Here is a 13,716-nt window from a genome sequence, read left to right as displayed (position 1 = left end):
ATACCTTAAGAAGTTTGAAAAGAGAATAACAAACCCAAAGAAAAGAAAAGGAAGGAAATTGTAAAGGAAAATAAAAAGAACCAAAGATAAATGAAATAGAAAAGAGAGGAATACTAGAGTTCCGGTTTAATTCCATGGTGATCAGAAGTGCACCCTCTATGATTAGCATCATTTAAAATTTGTTGATACTTGCTTTATGACCCAGACAACGGTCTATCTTGTTAAATATTCCATGAGCATTTGAAAAGAATATCATCTGCATTGCTAGATGTTGCGTTCTTCCAAGTCAAGTCTATGTTCTTACTAATTTTTGGCTGCTTGTTCTATCAGTTACTGAGAGAGGAATGCTAGAATCTCAGACTTTGTGGATTTATCTGTTTTTCTTTTAGTTCTACCCATTTTTGCTTAATGTCTTTGGGGCAATGTTATTGTACGCTTAGACATTTAGGATTCTTATGTCTTCCTGATAAAAAGGCCCTTTTATATTTATGAATAATTTATCTCTGCCAATACTCCTTGTCATAAATACTACTTTGAAAAATATTCACATAGCCACATTGGCTTTCTTATGACTAGTGATATAGCATGGTGTATGTTTTACTACCCTTTTCTTTCAATCTAACTCTCTCCTCATACACAAAAGTGTATCTTTTATAAGCAGTGTATTTACTTTGTCTCTATTTGCCTTTTTAAAAATTTATTTATTATTATACTTTAAGTTTTGGGATACATGTGCAGAATGAGCAGGTTTGTTCCATAGGTATACATGTGCCATGGTGGTTTGCTGCACCTATCAACCCATCATCTACACTAGGTATTTGTCCTAATTCTCTCCCTTCCCTCCCCCACCCGACCCACTGACAGGTCCTGGTGTGTGATGTTCCCCTCCCTGTGTCCGTGTGTTCTCATTGTTCAACTCCCATTTATGAGTGAGAACACATGGTGTTTGGTTTTCTGTTCCTGTGTTAGTTTGCTAAGAATGATGGTTTCCAGCTTCATCCATGTCCCTGCAAAGAACATGAACTCATTCTTTTTTATGGCTGCATGGCATTCCATGGTGTATATGTACCACATTTTTTTTATCCAGTCTATCATTGATGGGCATTTGGGTTGGTTCCAGGTCTTTACTATTGTAAACAGTGCTGCAATAAACATACTTGTGCATGTGTCTTTATAGTAGAATGATTTATAATCCTTTGGGTATATACCCGGTAATGGGATTGCTGGGTCAAATGGTATTTCTGGGTCTAGATTCTTGAGGAGTTGCCACACTGTCTTCCACAATGGTTGAACAAATTTACACTCCTACCAACAGTGTAAAAGTGTTCCTATTTCTCCACATCCTCTCTAGCATCTGTTGTTTCCTGATTTCGTAATGATCACAATTCTAACTTGTGTGAGATGGTATCTCATCGTGGTTTTGATTCGCATTTATCTAGTGACCAGTGATGATGAGCTTTTTTTCATATGTTTTTTGTCCACATAAATGTCTTCTTTTGAGAAGTGTCTGTTCATATCCTTCACCCACTTTTTGATGAGGTTGTTTTTTTCTTGTAAATTTGTATAAGTTCCTTGTAGATTCTGGATATTAGCCCTTTGTCAGATGGATAGATTGCAAAAATGTTCTCCCATTCTTTGGGTTGCCTGTTCACTCTGATGATAGTTTCTTTGCTGTGCCGAAGCTGTTTAGTTTAGTTAGATCCCATTTGTCAATTTTGGCTTTTGTTGCAATTGCTTTTGGAATTTTAGTCATGAAGTCTTTGCCACGCCTATGTCCTGAATGGTATTGCCTAGGTTTTCTTCTAGGGTTTTTATGGTTTTAGGTCTTATGTTTACACCTTTAATCCATCTTGAGTTAATTTTTGTAGAAGGTGTAAGGAAGGGGTCCGGTTTCAGTTTTCGGCATATGGCTAGCTAGTTTTCCCAACACCATTTATTAAATAGGGAATCCTTTCCCCATTGCTTTGTTTTTGTCAGGTTCGTCAAAGATCAGATGGTTGTAGATGTGTGGCGTTATTTCTGAGGCCTCTGTTCTGTTCCATTGGTCTATATATCTGTTTTGGTACTAGTACCATGCTGTTTTGGTTACTGTAGCCTTGTAATATAGTTTGAAGTCAGGTAGCATGATGCCTTCAGCTTTGTTTTGGCTAGGATTGTCTTAGCTATACGGGCTCTTTTTTGGTTCCATAGGAAATTTAAAGTAGTTTCTTCTAATTCTGTGAAGAAAGTCAATGGCAGCTTGATGGGAATAGCATTAAATCTATAAATTACTTTGGGCAGTATGGCCATTTTCATGATATTGATTCTTCCTATCCATGAGCATGGAATGTTTTTCCATTTGTTTGTGTCCTCTCTTATTTCCTTGAGCAGTGATTTGTAGTTCTCCTTGAAGAGGTCCTTCACATCCCTTGTAAGTTGTATTTCTAGGTACTTTATTCTCTTTGTAGCAATTGTGAATGGGAGTTCACTCATGATTTGGATCTCTGTCTATTGTTGGTGAATAGAAATGCTTATGATTTTTGCACATTGATTTTGTATCCTGAGACTTTGCTGAAGTTGCTTATCAGCTTAAGGAATTTTTGGGCTGAGACTATGGAGTTTTCTAAATATACAATCATGTCATCTGCAAACAGAGACAATTTGATGTCTTTTCTTCCGATTTGAATACCCTTTATTTCATTCTCTTGCCTCATTGCCCTGGCCAGAACTTCCAATATTATGTTGAATAGGAGTGGTGAGAGAGGACATCCTTGTCTTGTGCCAGTTTTCAAAGGGAATGCTTCCAGCTTTGCCCGTTCAGTATGATATTGGCTGTGGGTTTGTCATAAATAGCTCTTATTATTTTGAGATATGTTCCATCAATACCTAGTTTATTGAGTGTTTTTAGCATAAAGGGTGTTGAATTTTATCGAAGGCCTTTTCTGCATCCATTGAGATAATCATGTGGTTTTTGTCTTTGGTTCTGTTTATGTGATGGATTACATTTATTGATTTGCATATGTTGAGTGCATCCCAGGGATGAAGCCGACTTGATCATGGTGGATAAGCTTTTTGATGTGCCGCTGGATTCAGTTTCCCAGTGTTTTATTGAGGATTTTCTCATCGATGTTCATTAGGGATATTGGCCTGAAATTTTCTTTTTTTGTTGTGTCTCTGCCAGATTTTGGTATCAGGATGATGCTGGCCTCATAAAATGAGCTAGGGAGGAGTCCCTCTTTTTCTGTTGTTTGGAATAGTTTCAGAAGGAATGGTACTAGCTCCTCTTTGTACCTTTGGTAGAATTTGGCTGTGTATCCATCCGGTCCTGGGCTTTTTTTGGTTGGTAGGCTATTAATTACTGCCTCAATTTCAGAGCTTGTTATTGGTCTATTCAGGGATTTGACGTCTTCCTGGTTTAGTCTTGGGGGGGTGTTTGCGTGCAGGAATTTATCCATTTCTTCTAGATTTTCTAGTTTATTTGCATAGAGGTGTTTATAGTATTCTCTGATGGTAGTTTGTATTTCTGTGGGATCAGTGGTGATATCCCCTTTATCACTTTTTATTGAGCCAATTTGATTCTTCCCTGTTTTCTTCTTCATTAGTCTGGCTAGCAATCTATCTATTTTGTTAATCTTTTCACAAAACCAACTCCTGGATTCATTGATTTTTTGAAGGGTTCTTCAGGTCTCTATCTCCTTCAGTTCTGCTCTGATCTTAGTTATTTCTTGTCTTCTGCTAACTTTTGAATTTGTTTGCTCTTGCTTCTCTAGTTCTTTTAATTGTGATGTTAGGATGTTGATTTTAGATCTTTCCTGCTTTCTCACGTGGGCATTTAGTGCTACAAATTTCCCTCTAAATCCTGCTTTAGCTGTGTCCCAGAGATTCTGGTACATTGTGTCTTTGTTCTCAGTGGTTTCAAAGAACTTATTTATTTCTGCCTTAATTTTGTTATTTACCCAGTAGTCATTCAGGAGCAGGTTGCTCAGATTCCATGTAGTTGTGCAGTTTTGAGTGAGTTTCTTAATCCTGAGCTCTAATTTGATTGCACTGTGGTGTGAGAGACTGTTTGTTATGATTCCCGTGCTTTTACATTTGCTAAGGAGTGTTTTACTTCCAATTATGTGGTCAATTTTAGAATAAGTGCTATGTGGTGCTGAGAAGAATGTATATTCTTTTGATTTGGGGTGGAGAGTTCTGTAGATGTCTGTTAGGTCTGCTTGGTCCAGAGCTGAGTTCAAGTCATGAATATCCTTGTTAATTTTCTGAATCCATCTAATATTGGCAGTGGGGTGTTAAAGTCTCCCAGTATTATTGTATGGGAGTCTAAGTCTCTTTGTAGGTGTCTAAGAACTTGCTTTATGAATCTGGGTGCACCTGTATTGGGTGCATGTATATTTAGGATACTTAGCTCTTCTTGTTGCATTGATCCCTTTACCATTATGTAATGCCCTTCTTTGTCTTTTTTGATCTTTGTTGGTTTAAAGTCATTTTATCAGAGACTAGGATTGCAACCCCCGTCTTTTTTCTTTCCATTTGTGTGGTAAATATTCCTCCATCCCTTTATTTTGAGCCTGTGTATGTCTTTGCACGTGAGATGGGTCTCCTGAATACAGCACACCAATGGGTCTTGACTCTTTATCCAATTTGCCAGTCTGTGTCTTTTAATTGGGGCATTTAGCCCATTTACACTTAAGGTTAATATTGTTATGTGTGAATTTGATCCTGTCATTCTGATGCTAACTGGTTATTTTGCACATTAGTTGATGCAGTTTCTTCATAGTGTCGATGGTCTTTACATTTTGGTATGTTTTTGCCGTGGCTATTTGCCTTTTAAATGGAGTGTTATAGGCCATTTCCAATTAATGTGATTATTAAGATGGTTGGGTTTTAATCTGCCAATCTGTGACTTGTTCCTTTGTTTCTCCTTTCCTGCCTTCTTTTGAATTATTCAAATATTTTCAGTATTCTGTTTATCTCCTTTATTGAGGGTTTAGCAGTTATTTCCTAATGTCACAGTATGTGTTTTTGAATTAGCACAGTCTACCTGGGATTAATTTCATACCACTTTATATACAATATAAATAGTATAGTTTAATTTCACCCAATACTAGTTTCAATAGTACTTTTTTGCAGGGGAGGGGGTGTTTGTTTTTGTTTTTGTTTTGAGCCCAGTCTATCTCTTGTGCTCAAGCAATCCTCCCACAACAGCCTACTGAGGAGCTGAGACTATGGGCACATGCCACCATGCCTGGCTAATTTTTTTAAATTTTAGTAGAGATAGTGTCTTGCTGTTGCTCAGGCTGGCCTTGAACTCCTGAACCCAAGCGATCCTCCTGCCTTAGCCTCCTAAGGTGCTGGGATTACAGGTGTGAGCCACTGCACCTGGCTAATAGTAAGTAAAAGTAATTTTACTTACTGCATTCCATTCTTCATGCTATTGTTGTGACATATTTATTTTATAATAATACTGTGTTATTTTTACTTTGATTAGTCAGTAGTCCTCAGAGAAATAAAAAACATAGTTGATAATACTTATTCACATATTTAACGTTTACATAACGTTTACATAACTCTTTATTTCTTCTTGCAGATTCAAGTTACTATGTTGGGCCAGGCGTGGTGGCTCACGCCTGTAATCCCTGCACTTTGGGGATTGAGGTGGGTGGATCGCCTGAGGTCAGGAGATTGAGACCAACCTAACCAACACGGTGAAACCTGTCTCTACTAAAAATGCAAAAATTAGCCGGGTGTGGTGGCGGGCGCCTGTAATCCCAGCTACTCAAGAGGCTCAGGCAGGAGAATCACTTGAACCCTGGAGGCGGAGGTTGCAGTGAGCCAAGAGAATGCCACTACACTCCAGCCTGGGTGACAAAGTGAGACTCCGTCTCAAAAAAAAAAAAAAATCAAGTTATCATGTTGGATTATTTCCCTTCAGATTCCTTCATTTGCCTGCCTATTCTCAGAATAGGCAACCACCACTTTATGTAAAGGTCTGCTGTAGTATTTGCTCTCTATGGAAGGTCTTAAGTCTCTCTGGAATTTGTTCATTTATATTTCTTTGTCTTCAGAGTTCTGTCATATTTAAGGAAAAATATGAGCTTTTAACTTCACCAGTGTTTTGTTTTTGGTAGGAGTGAAAGTCTTCCTAAACATCAGCTGAACCTGTATTTTTTCAAGTGTATGTCTAATGACAATACATTCTCTCACCTCTAGTTGTCTGGAAATGTCCTTATTTCACTTTCATTTTTAAAATGAATTTTCAGCAAGATAACCTGGGTCAGTATGGGGCTGTGAAAATCGATTAACCCAGTGATGCTTAACTGAGATTAGCTTCTTATGTTTTCCTGCAGGTTTTGCTTACACCTTCTGCCTCATTCACATACACACACTTTTGTAGGGTAAAGCCCACCTTTTACCCAGTATTAGAGAGTTACTGAAGGTTTACTATAGGCCAACTACTTATCATGTAGTATATCTCTTTTAATCTCTGTGACAAGCACATAAGACATAATAGAAGTGGAGAAAAGAAAGAAAGAATAATAGTACTTACACAGTATTACCAAGTGCCAGGCATTGTTCTGAGCATTTTACATGTTTTTACATATATGTATACACACACACACACACACACACACATTTAATCCTCACATCGACCTCATAGATAGATACTATTTTATTATTTCTGATTTACAAACGAAGAGTCCGAGAAACTACAGGGGCTAAGTAACTACCCCTCAACCCCCAAAAAGCACACACAATATATAAATAGAATTCAAAATTCAAATCTAGTCAAGTTGGTTCCAGAATCTGTGCTTTTAACCATCTCATTACTGGTAATATGATTCTCATTTTACAGAGAAGAACACCGAATTTTAGAAGAGTTAGGTGAACTCTGTGTGTCACTGCTAGTAAGTGGCAACGCTAGGGTTTGAACCAGGCTCCAAAGCCCTTGCTCTTTCCTCTGTACCATGCTTCTTCCCAAAGGAGAGAAAAAAAATGTTTTCACTTTTAAAATTCTACTTTCGAAGGATTCTGTGAGAATTTCGTGAGGACTTGAGAGGGGACCAAACAGCTTCCTTTTGGTCTTAGTATCAATGATGTCTTCTCAAGCATATGGTCTATTGGCCTATTTATAGCCAGGCACTGCGAGGGGGTTGCTTTTCCCACTGACGTGTTAATTCCAAACACCTGTCTCATTACTCCCTCTCCGATTGCTCTAGAGCCTCATAGCTGAGCGTGTTACTGTACTGATAGCTCTGTGAATGTTTGCTTTGGGAGTGGAAGGATGATGGCAGAGCTCAACCTCAAGGTCCTCCGCCTACATTGGGAATATGTGATGCTCACCTGACACGTGCATATTTCCTTTGGGCTTGAACACATGTGTTCCTTGGTGTTTCATGCATTTGCCAGCCAGAAAGGGAGTTCTCCAGTGGGTCTGAGAAACAAAGTATCTATTTTGTTAAGATTCCCAGGCTTAGACTGGGAGAGGGAGTTGGTTGTGCTGTGCAGGGTGTTTACACGGTGAGCCTGGAGTGCTGTGGAGGCTTCAGGGTGTATTCTGCTGTGGGAGCCACATGGAGCGTATGAGTCTCACCTAACCTCTGACACTGACCACCCTTCTTTGCAGTGTGGAGGCTGCCAGCATTGGATTCGTTGTTGTTATCGACAGACGAAGAGACAAGTGGAGCTCCGTAAAGGCATCCTTGACACGAATAGCTGTAAATATTTATTTTTGTGCTTTTATTATAAAAGTCATTTAAATTATCTGTTCAACTATTTCATATCAAAGTCCTGGGGAAAAGGCAATTATTTTATGTCAAATTTTGGGAAGGTCTTTGTAACAGGTGCTGTTATGTCACATCCCTATCTCCTCTGCCATCTGCAGGTCACCTGCAAACAATTCTGAGCCTGTCAAAGACTTCCTAAGTCTCTCTACCTTACTGACTTCTCTGGTCACTGAAGAGGGGCAGGTGGGGAGTGCTGGAAAGTTAATGCCCCAGGAGTAACCTGCAACCATTGAGTTAAAGGATTTGGTAGATAAATATCTCAGCTTCCAGATCTGCAGTGGGGCAATTCTGAGGTGTGTTCCACACAGTATCCCAGAGGGTCTCAGCCGCCTTTGCCTACGGCAGTAACCCCCTCATTGAGATATTGCCGCTCTATTCATTGTTGTCTTCCTCCCCACTCCCTCATTTGTGCTTCCTGGAATCGCTTCCCCAACAAACTACCTGTACTTAAATCCTTGTCTGAGGATTTGCTTTGGGGGCAATTCAATTTAAGACAGTATTTATTATTTCAGTATTATTATTATTTTTGAAACAGTGTCTCACTCTGTCACCCAGGCTGGAGTGCAGTGGCGTGATCTCAGCTGACTGCAACCTCTGCCTCCTGGGTTCGAGAGATTCTCCTGCCTCAGCCTCCCAAGTAGCTGAGATTGCAGGCGTGCACCACCACACTTGGCTAATTTTTGTATTTTTAGTAGAGACAGGGTTTCACCATATTGACTAGGCTGGTCTCGAACTCCTGACCTCAAGTGATCTGCCCACCTCAGCCTCCCAAAGTGTTGGGATTACAGGCTTGAGCCACTGCACCTAGCCAAATTATTTATTCATATATTAGAAAGACAATGGCAAAAACAGACACAATGATATTTAAGTAGCGTGGTGGGAGGTGTGCTTGCATTTGCATTAAATTATATCACCTTGGATTGGCCTCCTTTTGCTTATAGTCTGATTTTGATCCCTGTCTGTTGTCTTTCAGCAAGTAGATGTGTCCTTCCTCTGTAGGGACCTCAGACTTGTGAACTCCACCACAAGCAGAGACCCCTTAGGGCCAGCTAAGTCAAGCATTTTTACGTGAGCATAGGCCCTCTGGGGCAGTTGGGACTGGCTAAAGAGGATGGATGTGGTAGTGTGGTAAAGCAGGACGGAAGAGGGACATTTGAAACCTCACTTAAACCTGCTTGCAGAAGGAGTCACACACGCAAACATGCCCACACACGGAGTCCCTCTCAGATTGCTCTGGAGCCTCATCCAAATTCACAAATTATGTCTCAGCTAATGCTTTCTGTCTTAGCACAACAAAGCGCAAGGTTCTTCTGTTAGGAGCTTGCGTTTAAAGATGGGGAAGAGAGTCCTCCCATTGCCGCATGGATTGTTTTCTCCCTTTAGTTTAGTTGTGGATATAGGATTTATCTTTGGGATAGCTGCAGCCATGATTGATGCCCATGACTATTCCAGAGGTCTGGTCTCTAGAGAGTTCTGGCTTTCCAGGGTCCATACATAATACATGAGTAATCTAATGTCTGAGCCTAATTTGTCCCAGAATTACGTTGATCACTTTATATGTAAAACATGCTATAGTGCAGGGATCCCCAAATCTGGCTACCTGCCAGAATCTCTTCAAGTGCTCATTGAAAATACTGATACCTAGATTATCTCATCCCAGTCCTAATGAATCAAAATAGTCTGGAGTAAAGACCTGATTTAGAAAAAAAAAAAAAAAGCCCCATAGGAGGTTGCTTTGGGGGAACCACTGGAAGAATGGAAAGCTATGGCAGTTTCCATGGAGACCTGGGTTCCTAAGTCTGCCCCGAAGCAGTTACATGAACCTGCTCAGAATCTTGCCTCGAGATGAGGGCGATACTTTCTGAAAGCAACTTAGCAATAATATACATCAAGAATACTTAAAATACGAGCTCTTTGATTCAGTAATTATTTTATGAATCTAGCCTAAGAAAATATTCCAAGATGTGGATAAAGGTGTTCATCTCAGTGTCATTTACAATAGTAAAATTATCAAAAAGCCTAAATGATTAACAGTAAGGGAATGGTTAAATAAATTGTACACCCAGAAAAAATAATATTTCCAAGGAATTTATTAATAACAGGAATAAAAGCCTTTGGTATAACATTAAGTGAAAAGGCATTATTACAAAATATTTTAATAATATGAGCCATGATAAAGATATTTAAACAGAGAAAACATCCTATAAGTAAACAGATGGAAATATTAAGTATGGCTATGAAAACCCATGGGTGAGTTTTCACTTTCTAATGTATACTTTTATTAATTTCCCAATTTTTCTATAAATAATATGAATTATTTTTATAAGCAGAAAACATTTTTCTTGCTTGTTTGGTTTGCTTTGTTTTTTTACGAGGGGTTAGGATTATCCGACCTCTAAGGTCTCTTTTAGCCCTGAAATCTGGTGAAATTTACATCCATGGCATCCATTTTAACTTTTCCTTCTGTGATCCTGATCTTGGGCAAGGGGAGACCAAAGTAGACCCTGGTAATGGATATGACATTTTCTCTCTCCTCCTGACACTTTTCCTGATGCTTGCAGGTGGCATTTCCAGGAAACTTACAGCTCATATTCATCCTTCGTCCATCTCGCTTTATCCAGAGGACATTCACTGACATTGGCATTAAATACTATCGAAATGAATTTAAAACGAAAGTGCCGGTAAGCAAGACCTTTCATCTTGTCTCATTTGGTTAGGGCATCTGGCGAAGATGGCATTTGGGCAGGGTTTCTGGGCAAGGTAAGATTCAACAGGTAGAGAGGGAGGAAAGAGTTCTCTGGGCTGAGGGAACCGCATGTGTGAAGGCACAGAGGCAGGAAGTACACACTGGACTGAGGCCCATGGGAAGTCTCATTTTTGTTGGGGCACGTAAACAGTAATCTTTTGGAGGAAAGAGTAAGAAACAAGGACTAGATCTTCAGTGTGAGGACACAGGTTTTGGATTTTATTCAGTAGACAGTGGGGATCCAGGGAAGATTTTCTTTTTTCTTTTTTTTTTGAGATAGAGTTTCGCTCTTGTCACCCGGGCTGGAGTACAATGGTGCAATCTCGGCTCACCATCACCTCTGCCTCTGGGGTTCAAGTGATTCTCCTGCCTCAGCCTCCCAGATAGCTGGGATTACAGGCAATGCGCCACCACGCTTGGCTAATTTTTGTATTTTTAGTAGAGACGGGGTTTCTCCATGTTGATCAGGCTGGTCTCGAACTCCTGGCTTCATGTGATCCGCCCGCCTCAGCCTCCCAAAGTGCTGGGATTACAGGCATGAGCCACCATGCCGGCCCCAGGGAAGGTTTTCTAGGTGGGGAGTGACATGGTAAAATTATTCTGAAGGTGGTGTCTAAGATAATAGAAAGGAACTTGGGAGGAAGCTAAATTGTACAGGTGAAACAAAACACAGATCTAAAATATGGGGGTGATATAAATACCGGAAGCTAAAGTAAAGAGTCAACATTGTGATTTTCAGAAGAGAAAAACAAATTAAAACTAAAACATTCAAAATTTTACCTATAACTTTGGCAAACAGATATGAGAAAACAAGCACTCTTGTATTTCAATGGTAGGAATGGATTTGGTAATGAGCAATGTGAAGGACTAATTATCAGTATTTATAGAAAATTCAAATGTACACCCTCTTTCACCCATCTGTAAAGTTATCCTACAGATATTTTCACACATCTGCACAAAGCTGCTTAGACAGCGATATTCATTATTAAGCTGTTTATGAAGGTAAAAGATTGAGAATAACGTAACGCTTGACAATAGGGGACTGGTTAAATAATTATCTACCCAATCAGTGAAATACTTTGTAGCCAATAAAGTGGTAAGTTATGGTACAACCACAATGGAAACAGCTGATAGTTTCTTTTTTTCTTCTTTTTTTTGAGATGGAGTCTTGCTCTGTTGCCCAGGCTGGAGTGCAGTGGTGCAATTTCAGCTCACTGCAACCTCCACCTCCTGGGTTCAAGACATTCTCCTACCTCTCCCAAGTAGCTGAGATTACAGGTGCCCGCCACCACACCCAGCTAATTTTTGTATTTTCAGTAGAGATGGGTTTTTACCATGTTGGCCAGGCCGGTCTTGAACTTCTGACCTCAAGTAATCCACCTGCTTCAGCATCCCAAAGTGCTGGGATTACAGGCGTGAGCCACCATGCCCTGCTGACAGTTTCTTTATAAGTAAACATACACCTAACCTATGACCCAACCAGGAGAAATGAAAACCCAAATTCACAAAAAGGTGTACACAAGAATGTCCATCAGCTGATCAACAGAAAAGTATATGTAAGTTGTGGCACATTTATATAATGTAATACCATTAAGCAATAAAAAGGAGTGAAGTACTGATGCGTTCAACAACATGGATACATTTCAGACATATTCTCTTGAGAGAAAGAAGTTAGACACTAAACAGTATGATTATGATTCCTTTTAGAAAAATTTCAAGAACAGGCAAAACTATGTTGTGATAGAAAATCAAAACAGTGGCTGCTGTTAGGGATGAGGGGTGGTGGAGACTAGTTGGAAGGAGACAAAAGGAACTTTCTAGGAAATGTTCTGTATCTTTTTTTTTTTTTTTTTTTTTTTTTGAGATGGAGTTTCACTCTGTCACCCAGGCTAGAGTGCAGCAGCACGATCTTGGCTTACTGCAACCTCTGCCTCCCCGGGTTCAAGCGATTCTCCTGCCTCAGCCTCCTGGGTAGCTGGGATTATAGGCACCCGCCACCACGCCTGGGTAATTTTTGCATTTTTAGTAGAGATGCGGTTTCACCATGTTGGCCAGGCTGGTCTCGAACTCCTGACCTCAGGTGATCCACCCACCTCGGCTTCCCAAAGTGCTGGGATTACAGGCATGAGCCACCATGCCCGGCTAGGTTCCATATCTTGATTCGGTGGTGTTACATGTCTATATACATTTATCAAAATGAATTGAACTCTATCCTTAAAATTTAGGCATTTTAGTCCATTGAAAAATAAAAAATAGATAACATAAGTCTATAGTGATTACATATTACATTTTCTAATATATATTCTTGGATGTTTTATGTTTAGTTGAAACTAATTTCAAACTCATAGAAAAATTGCAAGAATAAGAATAGCACAAAGAATATCACATGCCCTTTGTCCAGATTCACCCACCCATTGTTAACATTTTATCATCATCTGGTTATTTCTTATCACTTGCTTCTCTCTATATATACTTATATGATATATATATATATATATACACATAAGAATGTTATATATTTATGTTTACTTAGAATAATATTTTTACAGTCACATGTATTATGTATGTATTACCTTAGTTTGTTCATGCTGCTATAATAAAATACTGCAGACTCAACAGTTTATAAAGAACAGAAATTTATTTGTCACAGTTCTGGAGGTTGGGAAGTCCACAGTCAAGGTGCCACCAAGTTTGGTGTCTGGTGAGGGACCCAGTCTCTCCTTCCAAGATGGCACACTGTTGCTCCCTCCTTGGGAGGTGATGAACGCTTTGTCCTCACATGGAAGGAGAGTGGAAGAGCAAAAGAAGCGAACTCACTCCCTCAAGCCCTTTTTGCTTTGTTTTGATTTTAGAGATGGGGTCTCTCTCTGTCACCCAGGCTAGAGTGCAGTAGCTTAGGATCATAGCTCACTGCAGCCTCGAACTTCTGGGCTTGAGTGATCCTCCTGCCCAGGTTGCTGGGACTACAGGCACACACCACCATGCGTGGCTGATTTTTTTATTTTTTGTAGAGAGGGGATTTTGCTGTGTTGCCCAGGCTGGTCTCAAACTCCTGGGCTCAACCTATCCTCCTGCCTGGGCCTCCCAAAATGCTGGGATTATAGGTGTGAGCCACTGTGCCCAGCCACCCTCAAGCCTTTTCTAAGGGTGTTAATTCCATCCATGAGGAAGGAACCCTCATAACCTAATCACCTCCTAGAGGCC

At 39.9% G+C, this 13,716-nt stretch overlaps 1 protein-coding gene across 2 annotated transcripts in view; it reads left to right on the top strand.

Annotated features, from left to right (window-relative positions):
• MCF2L2 (MCF.2 cell line derived transforming sequence-like 2) overlaps positions 1–13,716 on the top strand; it is a 247,088-nt gene that overhangs the window by 78,167 nt on the left and 155,205 nt on the right. For both annotated transcript variants that reach the window (XM_009239585.4, XM_054553050.2), the window contains 2 exons: positions 7,607–7,697; positions 10,328–10,447. In XM_009239585.4, the coding sequence (XP_009237860.4) occupies positions 7,607–7,697; positions 10,328–10,447 (211 nt within the window). The remainder of the gene's footprint in view (positions 1–7,606; positions 7,698–10,327; positions 10,448–13,716) is intronic.

Source organism: Pongo abelii, chromosome 2 (assembly GCF_028885655.2).
Source record: "Pongo abelii isolate AG06213 chromosome 2, NHGRI_mPonAbe1-v2.0_pri, whole genome shotgun sequence".
Taxonomy (NCBI): domain Eukaryota; kingdom Metazoa; phylum Chordata; class Mammalia; order Primates; family Hominidae; genus Pongo; species Pongo abelii.
The sequence above is the reverse complement of the archived record's forward strand: the minus strand, read 5'-3'. Positions and strand labels throughout refer to the sequence as shown.